The sequence below is a fragment of the Hoplias malabaricus genome, chromosome 13, assembly GCF_029633855.1.
Source record: "Hoplias malabaricus isolate fHopMal1 chromosome 13, fHopMal1.hap1, whole genome shotgun sequence".
In the NCBI taxonomy this organism is placed as follows: Eukaryota; Metazoa; Chordata; class Actinopteri; order Characiformes; family Erythrinidae; genus Hoplias; species Hoplias malabaricus.
Window position 1 is genome coordinate 38,476,753 of NC_089812.1, and position 15,923 is coordinate 38,492,675.

Sequence of the window (15,923 nt, forward strand, 5' to 3'; positions counted from 1 at the left end):
AGAACACACCACACTCCTCACAGTCACCCGGAGGAAACCCACGCAGACACAGGGAGAACACACCACACTCCTCACAGACAGTCACCCGGAGGAAACCCAGGCAGACACAGGGAGAACACACCACACTCCTCACAGACAGTCACCCAGAGGAAACCCACGCAGACACAGGGAGAACACACCACACTCTTCACAGACAGTCACCCGGAGGAAACCCACGCAGACACAGGGAGAACACACCACACTCCTCACAGACAGTCACCCGGAGGAAACCCACGCAGACACAGGGAGAACACACCACACTCCTCACAGACAGTCACCCGGAGGAAACCCACGCAGACACAGGGAGAACACACCACACTCCTCACAGACAGTCACCCGGAGGAAACCCACGCGGACACAGGGAGAACACACCACACTCCTCACAGACAGTCACCCGGAGGAAACCCACGCGGACACAGGGAGAACACACCACACTCCTCACAGACAGTCACCTGGAGGAAACCCACGCGGACACAGGGAGAACACACCACACTCCTCACAGACAGACCCTATGTATCCTGTACATGATCTTAGCCTTGTGTCATCTACAGTATCATGCTTGGCCTTATCCCAAATTAACTCTGCACCTGCTTTTACCCTCACACAGAATCACTGACCACCTCCTCCTTCCTCATACACATACACCACTAATATTCTACCCTCACATTACTATAACTCATTTATCTCTGTCAGTTCACTTTTACTTCTGTTCTGTTATCTGTTGTGTTCTCCAGTGTCGACCCGAGGAGGATGGGTTCTCCCTTATGATGTTACTCTTGGCTCATAGGAGGCTTGGACACTGATCTCTGTAAAGCTGCTTAGTGACGACTCTGTGTTGTGAAAAGCGCTATATAAATAAAAATGGTATTGATTGATTGACTGGGTACACTCCCTTGTTGTCATATTTGGTCAGTAAACAATATCAGCAAAATGAAGCATTATCTACTGCAATATGTATATGTTTGCATCATTTTAAAACACAAACAAAAACAATCTAGCTTTTGTTGAAGTTAAACAATTTATTTCATTGCAAAGACACGTTCTAGAGAAAGGATCTGACAGGTTTTCAGGCTGTTTGAAGAAGTCTTCAAGAACATTCTATTCACTTCTATAAAAAATGAATAAAATAAGCTGTAATACATTTAACTAGGATAAAAGTCATTCATTTATAATCAATTATTAATAATTAGGAACAATCATAGAATTTATGAACGCACATTCACTAGAAGCTGGGATGTTTTAGATGTGAACGTCACTCAATCACAAAATGTTCCACATGGACCATAAATCATTGCTGATCATTAATAACACTGTGTCCTTTTTGGATCTGAATATATTGGCTACTTGATTTTGGACTTAAGCATGCATGAGTTTTGTGAATTCAGGTTTTAGAACCAGGAAACATAGATTAAAGGTTCTCAATGTTTCTCAATATGTTCTCATGTTCTTGCTGGACATCATCATGTAGTAGCAAAGGTTAAAGTACTCAGACGTTGTTCTTGATACACCCCAAACAAGGAGGCATCAGCTTGTGATTGCCAAAGAGAAGGACATGACTGTCCCATCACTCACTGCAGCATCATGAACGGGGTTTTGAAAGGTGAATTGTTAGGTGAAGAAAACGTTACTGATTTGTTGTTTTAAAAATCTGAAAAATGACCGATGGAACCAAATCGTCATTTTCACTTGTTTGTGTCTCGCCTTTTAATTCGTTCCGGAGGTTTTCTCCTATTATATTCTCAGCTCCATTCTGCGAGTGAATCACATTAACACTGTAAAGGGCTAAATAGTCTGCAGTAATTACCGACTAAATCAAAAGCCGCCGTACTCTAATGCCACAGTAGAAAAACTAAAAGACACTGAAATGATTGTTCATTCAAGTCTTCATTTACTGAAAAATTCAGTTTCATTTAACATGTCTTACATAACCACTAATAGCATCAGACTTTACAAACTGTATTTAAAAAGACAGAACCATCTTCTCTTTTTCATATGTATTAGATTTCACTTCAAAAGTGTTGTAGCACAAAGACAGTGCACAATAATGGAAAAAGCCACTGTGAATAGGTAGAGAAAGACAATCAGTAATAAAGCATTAGCCTAATGTATTTTATTCAGCACATCTTCAAAGTGCTGCCAGGTCATTTATGATACAACATCATCCCACAGGTGTGTTCTCATTTAGTCAAATTGGAAATCTCGTGCACAACACAGTTTGGATATGTGGACTGTGTATTTGTATTTCTTTTCAATTAATACATACATTTTCTTTTCCGCTTTTCCATTTCAGGGTCGCGGTTTTCAATTAATTAATTCATTCATTATCTGTAAGCGCTTATCCAATTCAGAGTCGCCAATCCACCTGCAACGTGTGTTTTTGGACTGTGGGAGGAAACCGGAGCACCCGGAGGAAACCCACACAGACACAGAGAGAACACACCACACTCCTCAAGGTCCTTGGAGCTGTGTGACTGAGACACTAACCTGCTGCACCACCATGCCGCCCTTTTCAATTAATTCTTCTTTTAATTTTTATTTTTTTAAGCATCAGAGACATAGGTCATTTGTCTACCTTGTTGAAGCAGGATTTATAGTGGGAAAGTTAAAACCGCATTTTTAAACAAACGGCGCAATATGAATATTTTACATCTATTTATAAATAGGCCAAAATGGTATGTTGAACTTTAGTTTCTCATTCAGCTGAATGGGAGTTTCACCAAGGTGCTGTTGAGTTCCACTGACCATTTTCTAAATGAGAATAGACATGCCTTAGTTAATAATCTCTAAGTGTGCATTCCTCATGCCAAGGGAAACCCCTGATAACATGTAGAATCAAAACAACAAAACATCACTGAGAGGGAAAATCACTCTCCTCTAAATCTGTCTGAATTTGGAGCAATCTATTTTCATATGTGTTCCAGTAATCGAGCATTTCCCTTCCAGCAGTTACATCACTCAGTAGTTAAGAGTTATCAAAAGCTGCTTAGCAAAGTGATAACTGCAAGTATACGTCACTTTCAAATCTCAAATTGCTTCTTCAGAATTGCTCTGTATAAAGAAAAGAAAACCTGGCAGTAAAACCTCAAGTTTTACAATGAATGGTCTGAAAAATGTGAATTGATTTATTTTGCTCATGTGACCTCCCTGCATATTCAGCCTTGTGGAAATTTGGTTAGTTGAACTCAGATTCATATTTGGGTACCAGTGATCTAGAGTGTGATGTTTTTATTCAGTCCAGCAGCTGAAAATGTTTTGGATTTAAGTTCTTTCAGAGCCACAGTTGAAGGACGGTGTTGTCTTTCAAGTTTCAATTGCTTCACATTCTTCACGTTCAATTATTTCTGTTGGTAACATTGCATTCAAAACACACCATTACCTAAATATAACAGAATGTTGCTTATACATTCTAATGGCCAAATCTGGGAGACATCTCTTTTTAAAAGAACCCATTCATCAGTTGTCCACACGTAGAATTCCCCCGCCCCAACCATGACATTGCTTCGTAGCACTGGAAAACATGTCTATTTAAACAATTTTTACATCATATAAAGTTACACTTGTCCTATGCTTCTTAAGAAATGTTCTTTTAGTAATAACAAAAAACATTGAATCTGAAGCAATTGATTTGTCCTCTGACTCTTAAGTATCTAAAGCCTGTTTATTTGATGTGTTCCAGGTAAGGACCTGTACGGCTGTTAAATGCCCCATTTTCCTTATATCTTTAAATATTAGCTTTGAAGGCTAGCTTTTGAGACTCGTACACTCTTTGTCTAAAGGCTTGATGGATTTGGCTGCGATGACTAAAGTAGCTGGAACTTCTCCAAATTTCGCAAATGGTCAGTTGACGACAACAAATCAGAATGCTTTCTTTTTTAATAACACATTTGTACTCTGAACTCACATTAAGAAAAGCTTAATTTTTTTCAACAAAGCTGTGTTCAAGGTGAACTACACAACATCACATAAGAAGCGTATGGACATAGAAAACATAACATGAATATGGTGTTAAATTGCCTTTAAACACTGTACTGGGAATTTCTCAGTGTCTAACCAGTACATCTGTTCGTTTTAATTCTGTGAAGTGGGCTTCTAATGTAATCTGTTTCATCTTCTTTACTCCTCTCGCTCCTCACTCTCTTATTCACTCTGGCTGTTTAAGTGTCAGGCCCAAGGACATATTCGTACAGGGAGCTGGACTGAAATGGAGTTATATTCAAAGGTGGGAGTGAATGCAACTGGTTTTTGAATATTTTAAGAATACCAAGGTTGCTTTAGCACATACCAATCAGCCATAAAATTATGACCACCTCCATGTTTCTACGCTCACTGCCCATTCTCAGCTCCGCTGACCATACAAGAGCACTTTGTAGTGCTACCTGTTGCTGTGTATACATTGTGACAAGGTGGTGACGTGTTAGTGTGTGTTGTGCTGGTACAAGTGGAACAGACACAGCAGTAGCTGCTGGAGTTTTTAATGTCCTCAGTGTCACTTCTGGACTGAGAATTCTCCACCAATCAAGAATATCCAGCCAACAGCGTCCTGTGTCACTGACTGAAGGAGAGGACAGATGAGCTACTCTCTCTCACTTTACATCTACAAGTTGGACACACATGGTAGGCGTGTCTCATAGACTGGACAGCGATTGGACATAGTGTTTATAAACTCTAGCAGCACTACTGTATCTGATCCACTGTACCAGTGCATCGCACAGTTAATACAGCACCACCACGTCAGTGCAGAGAATGATCCACCACCTAAATCACACCTGCTCCGTGGTGGTCTTATGGGGGTCCTGACCATTGAAGGGTGAAAGGGGGCAAACAAATGAACTACCTTCTGTAACGTCTGAAGCAACTTATAATTTGTAATCACCACAAGTTTGTATGTTGGAATAACACAATGATAAATATAAGTCGAAACTTACTAGACACTAGCTACTTTAAGGTACACCCATTTTAGACACAGACATTCAGCTTGTATAATCTCCACAGAAAAGCGGGGCAGACTGGAACAACTGCACATGAGATAAGCTCACCATACTCAATGCCAAGTGTCAGCTACAGGAGTCTTAACCTCCCAGCACTGAAGAGTGAAGCAGGGGAATTGTGTTCTTTGGGATGAAGTGGATTCACATTTGTCTTTACAAACTGATCAGGAACTAACCAAGAATGCCATCAAATCTTCATAGAAATGTTCCATCATTTAGTGTAGAACTAATTTAGTATTCTTAATTTTAGAAAATATAGTTTACATTGAACTGCTTAGTGGAGGGTCTGCGCATGGAACTGTTTAACTTCAGCCTCTAACACTTCACAATAGGAGAGTTACATACACACACTACTGCTGAATTACAGTGACTTAACAACCACCAATTTGCATAATGTTGATCTCACTGTTGTGATCTGCACATCAATAACAGGTTGAAAGAATAGTGTTCAGTATCTAAAATAGAAAGATATTGTCATGTAAAAGGCCCCCCTGGCTGCCTGTGTGAGCGTGTCCACATTACAGACTCAGAACATATTCTCTCTGTGTGCTTTTGCTAAAGTCCTCTTCATCCACTCTTTTTCTTATACCTCTCCAGCTTGGTCTCTCTCTCTGTCATTCTCACTTCATTTTTCTTATTCTCTCTATCTCTTTCTGTTTACATGATAGAACAGGTAAAACCACAGCATTCTTTAAGAAGCGTGAGCCCAGTCTTGGTCATGTATGGAGAGGAGGTCTGTTGGGCCCTGGAGGTCACTCTTCTGTCCTGAAAGGAGGCTGAGCGAGAGAGAGAGCGAGAGAGAGAGAGATAGATAGAGAGGTAGAGAGAAAAGAGACACAGAGAGATATATATTGAACATTATTTAACATAAAAATATTTTATCAAATGGTGTGCTATTGTTAACACTATACCCACTACAACTACTGTTACTACTATTGCTAACAATAATAATAAATTCTGCTTACACCAGATATGCAACGGGTCAAAGTGTTGTTCCACAGATTAATTTAAACATATCCAGTGTATTTACTATCCTCATGCTGCAACTCATGTGAGTAAACAAGTGGTAGCATGTGCTAAGGTGATACACAGGTTTGAATGGAAACAAAGGCAAAACCACAGACTAGGTATACATACACAAGCTGAAAACAGTCAGGCAAGACGATATCATTAATAACACAGAGGGCCAGGAGAATAATGAACCACAACTAGAGACTGCACTGAGAGTTTAAATAACAAGACCTAAAAGGATGTACCTGTGTGTGTAACACTTATCCAATTCAGGGTTGCGGTGGGTACAGAGCCTACCTGGAATCATTGGGCGCGAGGCGGCAATAGACCCTGGAGGGGGCGCCAGTGCTTCACGGGGCAACACACACTTACACACATTCACTCACACATTCACACCTACGGACATTTTTTTTGAGTTGCCAATCCACCTACCAACATGTGTTTTTGGACTGTGGGAGGAAACCGGAGCACCCGGAGGAAACCCACGCAGACACAGAGAGAACACACCACACTCCTCACAGACAGTTACCCGGAGGAAACCCACGCAGAAACAGGGAGAACACACCACACTCCTCACAGACAGTCACCCGGAGGAAACCCACGCAGACACAGGGAGAACACACCACACTCCTCACAGACAATCACCCGGAGGAAACCCACGCAGAACACACCACACTCCTCACAGACAGTCACCCGGAGCGGGAATCAAACCCACAACCTCCAGGTCCCTGGAGCTGTGTGACTGCGACACCTACCTGCTGCGTCACCGTGCCACCCCTATATTTGTATTTATTTATTTATTTATTTATTTTTTGAAAACCCAGTACTGCAAAAAAATATACACAATTAGAGATCTTTCATTGAAAACCCATTTGTCAAAAGAGTTTGGTACAAATATGGAACCATTTGGTCTAACTTATCTAATTACCAAAGCATTGAAGCTTGGAAAGTACTCACTGCAGGGCAGTGGGTCTCTAGTGCTGAGATGAGATGTGTTACACATTTTCAGGGTTTTGAAGGAGATAATAATAAATTATTAATATTCCACAGACTTGAATATACTTGAATAAATGTAAATAAATTAATTTGTTTTCATTGATTACTGGACTGTGGGTGGCACGGTGTCGCAGCACGTAGTGTCGCAGTCACACAGCTCCTGGAGGTTGTGGGTTCAATTCCCGCTCCAGGTGACTGTCTGTGAGGAGTGTGGTGTGTTCTCCCTGTGTCTGCGTGGGTTTCCTCCGGGTGACTGTCTGTGAGGAGTGTGGTGTGTTCTCCCTGTGTCTGCGTGGGTTTCCTCCGGGTGACTGTCTGTGAGGAGTGTGGTGTGTTCTCCCTGTGTCTGCGTGGGTTTCCTCCGGGTGCTCCGGTTTCCTCCCACAGTCCAAAAACACACATTGGTAGGTGGATTGGCGACTCAAAAAGTGTCCGTAGGTGTGAGTGTGTGAGTGACTGTGTGTGTGTGTGTGTGTGTGTGTTGCCCTGTGAAGGACTGGCGCCCCCTCCGGGGTGTGTTCCTGCCTTGTGCCCAATGATTCCAGGTAGGCTCTGGACCCACAGCGACCCTGAACTGGATAAGGGTCACAGATAATGAATGAATGAATGATTACTGGAATGTTTCATTTTTATATAATACAACTCTGTGACATCTGAAGTTTTTACAAATCTACCAATGTCATTCTCAAGTGAAGGCCCTTCTGAAATTGATCGGTCCATACTACTTCCTAATTGTGTTCTTTAACTGCAAATGTGAGGTAGACAAGACAGAAGATCAGTGAAACTTGTAATCAGCAGTTTTAACCTGTAAATTCAAAATTATATGCATTTTGTATGTGATGAATGTTCACACTGTTGGCATCGATTGGTAGCTTTTGGTTGTTTCTGCATTTCCTACACATAAAAGTATAGTAAATATCTCTGTAGGTTTGTCTTAAGAAAAACAAGATCAGACGGGAAGACAGTAGAGATTTTAGCTGCAGTTTCTTGCTGCTCAGATATTTCTCCTGAGAAAACAAGAAAAAAGCTTTATTCTTTAGTGGAAGACTCACTCTGCACTCAGATGTGCTGAGATAATAAACTCATGTTATCTGCAGATGAACTAAAGACCCAAACTGAAGAGCTTCTAATTCAATCCTTCTCTGTGAGCCTTCTCAGTTTTGATGTTGTGAAAAACCATTAAATATATTTCACCTTAGCCAGAAAAAGTCTTAGGTCATTTTTACTATTACTATCCTGAGACATCAACGAACACATTTTGACCAAAACTACAATTTTGACCATTTTTTTCTTATATAAAAAATGCACAGTACGTCTGAATAAAAATAAAAATTAAGCCTCTTTTTGACCTCATCCAACTTTGTAATTCTTTATGGAGAGCAGAACATGGGTTCGTTGGTTGCATAAACGTGGATTTATAGCCGTCCTGTTTGAATCAACCTCACGGTTATGCAATCAGTCAATAGACTTTGAGTGCAGTGTGATGTTGTTGTTGAATGTGTGGCTGATGGGTTATTCTGATGTAAAATGATTTCTAAAATTTAGAAACCACAGACCACAGTTTTTAGACCACAGTTTTAGACCACAGTAATGTATTAGTGTGGTGTAGGGCCTCCTTTTGCGGCCGATACAGCGTCAGTTGGTCTTGGGAATGACATACACGAGTCCTGCACAGTGGTCAGAGGGATTTGAAGCCATTCTTCTTGCAGGATAGTGGCCAGGTCTCTACGTGATGCTGGTGGAGGAAAACGTTTCCTGACTCGCTCCTCCAAAACACCCCAAAGTGGCTCAATAATATTTAGATCTGGTGACTGTGCAGGCCATGGGAGATGTTCAACTTCACTTTCATGTTCATCAAACCAGTCTTTCACCAGTCTCGCTGTGTGTATTGGTGCGTTGTCGTCCTGATACACGCCACCACCTTCAGGACACAGTGTTTGAACCATTGGATGCACATGGTCTTACTGGTGCAGTGTGGAGTTAATGAAGATTGTCCACCAGGCTGCTCCAATTTAGCCATGACACCTCCCACACTACAATGACAGGGGTTTCACTTTCACTGTCCAACCCCTGTACATTTAATCCTTTATAATTTAGCTTTTTAGTCTGCATTATATAAACTCTGAAGTGCTGAGGAAAAAAATAGAATTTTATGGCTGGTTGCCAACAAATACAGTATCTTTTGAGTTTTGAATGTTGATGTGCTGGTCAGTAGTAAGATAATCTGTTAATCTGATTATTCCCAAACCAAAACACTACATACTAAACCATACTAAACATGGTTTCCCCCAGTTCTTCTGTTTACGTAAGCAATGGAAAACATTCCAGTCACTTTGGAGGCTTTTAAAGAACATACTGCAATTAACATGGAGAATAAAACAGTACGTTCAAAGCTGCTTCCCTTACACAAATCTCTTTGATACCTACTTTTTTTGGCGGAGCTGCTAGGAAATTTTGCTCGTAAGAACTCAGCCATTTCTTTGTCCTCTTCTTTCTCTCTGTGTGAAAACAATAAAGACCCTTAGGAACAAACGCACAGAAAACACAATTGTACAAACACTACTATCACAGCGAGATATAAACTGAGGCTCACACAAACATGTAAAAAGGGGTACATTATTTATGTGTGGGACTGGAGCATAGAGAGAGAGAGAGAGAGAGAGAGAGAGAGAGACAAATCGTTTGGAAGTTAAAGAGGCACTGTTATCTCCTCCACATTTTCACATGTATACATGACACTCTGCCCCAAAACAATAATTTATTCTCTCTGAAGTCCCCAGCCAACAGACAAGAAGAGTTTCAATTATTGAAATCTCTTTGACATCTCTTTCATTTTCTCTCCGTCATCCTTCTGCCACCCACCTCCAGGAACTGACAGTCATGGGATTTAGTGGAAAAGAGCTCATTAACACAATACACACCCCCTTCTCTTTATTTTGATAGCAGTAAACCAGCAAGACAACGATCATCCGGACGAACTGGCACCTGAATCTGTAATACTACTTACACTATTTAATATGCTCTTAACAAATCCTCACAGAAATGTGCCAACATCTAGTCTAAAGCCTGCCTCAGGAGGTGATGCTGAGAAGGCAGAGCCATTTAGGAGCCTGAGCCAATCAGGAATCACGTTGTTAATGATTCATCTTTCCGATTGACATCTTTCCGATTGTTAGTTGTGATCCCATTGTGAGTGGTTTATCATCGACTGTGTGCATTTAACGAGAGCATGTACATCTGTGCATTAAACTTTGCACTTTATGCAGTTAGTCTATAGTCTAATCAGAAGGCGTTGTTGCAATGCATCGAGTAGCTAATTCGGGTCTCTGGTATTGGCACGACTGTAGTTATAATAGATTGTTGTACAAGTGTCCATGAGGATTCACTATTACATTTATATGTTTATTCATGCAGTGTGTTCCTATAGCTATCAATATGTTTGATATTAAAGTGAAACTTCAGCTACCTTTATGCTACCTAAGGTCCAGTAAAAATCAACTTCTGACTTAATCCCGGGTGAACGTCCATGCCTTCAAGGGCCTGTATGGGCTGTCATTGCAGCTCTATTAGTGTTAAATTAACACTGAGAGTTATAAAGAGAGTTATATTTTAACACTCACTGTGTTTATTTAACATGAGTGATTTTCCTATGTGACCACAAACTTATTATGTATATTGTGCAGCACTAATTATAACTTTTACCAGAGCTAAATAAAAATGAGATTACAAGGCATACAGATAAGGCCAGAAAATGAGCTGTTAGTGACCCTTTCTATTTTACTAAAACTTATAGCACAGGTCTGTATTATGTAAAAGTCCTATTATCCATAATGTGCAGCAACAAAAACCATATCATAAATGATTACATAATAAAAAAAAAGCTAGGGTTTTGGAAAATCTGGAATAGGTCCAAATAAGGGAGTGCACTAATCTCTGAAATACACAGTTTCACTCTGTCTTTCTGTTTCTGTCTTTCTGATTAGAACTGGGCCAAAGTTATTAAGGCTCTAAAACATTGTAATTGAGAGGGCTCTGCAATCATGGGTTCTATTATTGTCAGAGTCCCATGAGAACCCAATTTGTGGAGGAAAATTGTTGTTGCAGGAAGATAACGGCTGAGTGCAGATGCTGTACTTTAGTCTATGATTCAAGTGATGATTCAAACATGTACTCGGCCGCCTTACTCTCAAGGTCTGGTCCCTCCATGCGGCGTTCGTTAAGTGAGATTGTTTTAAAGATCCTTCAGATGCCCGTTTCAAATATGCTCTGAACTGGACACTACGACTGCAGAGCTCCAAACACAATGGAGTCTAAGGTTATTGCCTTAATTCCTCAGTGATCTTCCCCACACTTTTACATATAGGATGCCCTCATAGGGTTCAATTAAAATAAAACGTCCTTAATAAGAAGGCCACCATAGCTTGGCACTAGATACTGTGTTTTTTAGAATGTTGCAGCACCAGTCACAAGCGGTGTGATCCAGAACTCATCATCCATATTTTGAAGGCCATCTAGTTCAGTGGCTTTCCAGAGGAACAGTTAATAATTTTATCACCAAACCCTAGAAAATCATTCTTGCTCTTTTAATACATCTGTAATGTGTGCATTTGTCTCCCTAGGGGTAGATTACACACAGTTAAACCTCTGTTTGACCCTCAACAGGTAAAAGAGACATAGCAAAACTGAAAACAGATTGTTTAGTCTGGTAAACTTGTTGCAGTGCCAAACAAACTGTCTCCAGCAACATCAGCAAAGAGAAACACACCATATTAATTTTCTCTCCATTTCCGTTTCTCCATTCTCTTGTCATCTAGCAGACAAAACACAGTGCTTTGAGTCAGATCTGTCTATTTGGACCAATTAGTTCTTTGGCAGTATTTGTAACTATTCACAGTTTGGGTTCACACGGAATCTCAAATGAGCTCGACGGGTTCCACTTTCGTGACTCACACGACCTGCACTTTGTCAGCTTTATGAACAAATAAAAACTGTTCTGTTAAGACTCCACTACACAGTGCCACAGTTGGGTGTATTCTCTTTTGATTGAACTAATCAATGCCACAAAACCCCTTACAGTAACTCAGGTCTGGAAATGCTCTCCCTGCCTGAGTTCGTCTTCATTTCTTTAAAGACCTTGCCCCCCACTGGTGGAATGCACTTCCCTTGAACACTCCACTTCCTGTTCCCTTTGCTTTGTCTGATCTGTATCTCTCTCTCTCTCTCTCTCTCTCATGCCCATTTCTCACCGGTAAATCAGTCTCTTTCTCCAGACCCCTAGGCACAGCTGACAGTGAGATGTGAGGACTGAAGTGAGATGATTAAATGTGTGTGTGTGTGTTCGTGTGGCAGTCTAAAAGGACAGATGTGATAGTATTGGTGCGGAGTGGAGAGTAATTGGATTGTGATGGCACGGTCAAGAGGGTGGGCATGAATGTCACTCTTTTGGCTCTGAGTACATCTTCTGAGCCAATGTAAGGTACACTCAACAAACTGAGCTCTGTTACACAAGAACAAACCTCAGCCTCTCAAACTCTACATCGTCCACCAGAAAGTCCCGGGTCTCCACCAGCTTGTGTATCTGCTGAAGAAGCTCCTCCTCCCGCTGCCTGTCCTCATTGGACTTGTCCTTATCTGCCAGGGCATACATTTAATCAGACACACAGCTCACAATGGGTTTGTTAGGTTTGTCCCCCCAAAAAAACCCTGACAACTCCATCTAAACACAAACTGAAAATAGTATCAGTTCTAATAGCACTGATACAGGGGTTAGACAATGAAACTGAAACCCCTGTCATTGTAGTGTGGGAGGTTTCATGGCTAAATTGGAGCAGCCTGGTGGACAATCTTCATTAACTCCACACTGCACCAGTGAGACCATGTGCATCCAATGGTTCAAACACTGTGTCCTGAAGGCGGTGCCGTGTATCAGGACGACAACGCACCAATACACACAGCGAGACTGGTGAAAGACTGGTTTGATGAACATGAAAGTGAAGTTGAACATCTCCCATGGCCTGCACAGTCACCAGATCTATATATTATTGAGCCACTTTGGGGTGTTTTGGAGGAGCGAGTCAGGAAACGTTTTCCTCCACCAGCATCACGTAGCGACCTGGCCACTATCCTGCAAGAAGAATGGCTTCAAATCCCTCTGACCACTGTGCAGGACTTGTGTATGTCATTCCCAAGACGAACTGACGCTGTATCGGCCGCAAAAGGAGGCCCTACACCACACTAATACATTACTGTGGTCTAAAACCAGGTGTTTCACTTTCATTGTCCAACCCCTGTATATTAGTATAGCTCTAACAATATCAGTTTCTCACTTTCATAAGCACAAATAATATTTCATTCCAAGCTATTGTTCAACTTTGCAAATGCTACTGCAAGAAGATTTGTTGTTGCCTCATTGACCGATCAATCATCTTAGTCCTACCTAGGTCCAACTTTTCAGCTATTACCACAAAATAACATAGCTGTGGGTACTGCAAGGTACAGTACATACAGGCCATTTTAAAGCTTTTGTCTGGCACACTTACATAAGTGATAGTTGAGTTTATCTTATATGAATCACCAGAACATAATTGCATATTTAATTCTTAATGTTTAAAGCATTTTTCTCAACATTTGCCACAATCTGTGGTTATATGAATTCAGCTCAAGTAGGAGGCCGGTTTAAGCTAGTTCAAGTGAGGCCACACTATCTGTCTGTAGTTCAGGGAATAAATGGACCTCGGTTCTGGTGCATGACTTTTGTCTTGAGATGAAAATCACCGCTATTCCCCTGAGCTGTGATTTCACTGGCTTATGTACAAGGGTCCAGGCTCTGTATGTGCTCGCTGCTAATGAGATGGTAGCTAGAAAGAGAAAAACCTTCAAACTACACTTTTGTGTCTAATCTCCAAGGAAACCAAAGACTGTAAAGTCCAGTTGGTTATGTAGCACTCTTACAAATCTAACAAAGGCTACTGGGTTATGCATGAATAACCTAAAGTACATTTGGACATTAATAAATAATACTTTCTAAAAGTTTCTTGCAAAAACTCAGCGTAGATACAAACCGAATAGAACATTTACAACGTTTTCCACACATCTGTAATGCTATGCTACAACGTGTTTACAATTATTAATGGATTGATAATAATATATACACCACAGCTTGTGGACATATGGCTGGTTAATTTCTTTCCCTAAACTTTGATCTCCAATTTCAAGCTTCTACTATTATGTGACTAAAGTATCAAGTAAATTTACCACGAAAAATAGCAGACACTATTTCTGAATTGGTTTATTTATTTAATTTCTTTATTAATTAACCTGTTTATGCTCTATAGAGTGAGTCCTTCCCATAAGGGTAGCCTTGGTGCAGCCAGGATTATAAGAGTCAGTGTATTATTAATATACCCTGTATTTCCAAAACTTTTTATTTAATAAGTGCTTTTCACTTATTCACTTGTTCATAATGTGAAGAAGAATCACTGGTAACTCACCAAATGTTTAAACGTGTAAATAATGGTAAAATTTAAAGAAATGTGTTTATATATGTGTAATATATTTGTGTATTTATTGTTGATAGAACAATTGCCCTGGAGGAACTATACTATGTTCTTCACAGAACACATGAGAGTGTGGTGAGAGAGAATAACAATAAAAGTGAACCTGGAACATCTGAATATGTTTACAGCAGTAAACAATAGTGTGATGCTACATTATTATGATGTCAAAAAATGCTTTTAGATTTTGAGGGCCTACCTGGGATTGAGACCAATTTCTGGAGCTCCTTTTTAAGCCTGGTGATCTCTTTACATAACTGAATATCATCCATCCTGAAAAAATGAGAGAGAGAGAGTTAATCTGTTAGAGGTTAGTCTTATTTTGTGAACCCAAATTCGTGTACGGGCGGCACCGTGGGGTGGCAGGTAGGTGTCGCAGTCACACAGCTCCAGGGACCTGGAGGTTATGGGTTCAAGTCCTTCATCTTGTGACTGTCTGTGAGGAGTTTGGTGTATTCTCTCCATGTCAGAGTGGGTTTCCTCCCACGGACTGGCGCCCCCTCCAGGGTGTGTTCCTGCCTATCGCCAAGTGATTCCGGGTAGGCTCCGGACCCACAGCGGCCCTGAAATTTCTTGAGTATGAGAAAGAAGGCCTAGATGTGTGCTGTTGCTCTAACCTACAGTTGTTTTCTGAGAATTTCTCAAGTTGTAGCATTGATGCTTTAAAATTGTGAAACCATATATATATCATGTCTCCTCTATCCTATTTTCCTTTAGTTTAGAAAATAATGAGAGTTGATCAGTGATTCAAAATACGAGTCCAATTTCATTCTACCTGTGCTGAAGGGAAACACACATGCTTTGGCTCCATACTAATGTGTGTGGTAAATGAACCCATACTGCGGGATTTTTCTTGTCCAGCTGATTCCTAACTGGAAACAAGTTATGAAGGACTGAATCAGAATCAGCAGGCCATGAATTCAAGAGAGTAGAGTTAATATTAGCTGTGAATCTACAGTGATAATGGTCAGTGATAAATGTCTACTAATGGTGCGTGAAGATTTTATTTTGAAGAGTCGTTTTGGATCATTTCCAATCTTCTAGTCTTTGTAAAATATTAACGTAGTGAATATGACGCAGAAAACTCTTAACATTCAACGGAATTCAATGTAATACAGATTTTACTCCGAGTCATTTTGGAGCATTTCAGTTTGTCCATTGTTTATGAAACTTTCACACAATGTGAAGGACTGCTGCTGTGTTCAAACGATGTACTAAAGTAAAAATACACTAAAATTGTTTTTCTTTCATTGATCAATGATTTTCAAGGTAAATTTTACAAAATGTGAGTGCACCTTAAAGTACCAGATATTATAAGTGTTATAATTATTTGGAC

The 15,923-nt window shown here is 40.5% G+C and overlaps 1 protein-coding gene across 1 annotated transcript in view; it reads right to left on the minus strand.

Annotated features, from left to right (window-relative positions):
- Positions 1-3,817: 3,817 nt before the first annotated feature.
- The window catches only part of zgc:171844 (uncharacterized protein LOC100151763 homolog), a 36,190-nt gene continuing 24,084 nt past the window's right edge, over positions 3,818-15,923 (minus strand). The window contains exons 3-6 of the mRNA XM_066642760.1: positions 14,787-14,860; positions 12,551-12,665; positions 9,462-9,532; positions 3,818-5,803 (exon numbers count right to left, since the gene is read on the minus strand). Coding sequence (XP_066498857.1) covers positions 5,685-5,803; positions 9,462-9,532; positions 12,551-12,665; positions 14,787-14,860 — 379 coding nt within the window. The 3' untranslated portion in view covers positions 3,818-5,684. The remainder of the gene's footprint in view (positions 5,804-9,461; positions 9,533-12,550; positions 12,666-14,786; positions 14,861-15,923) is intronic.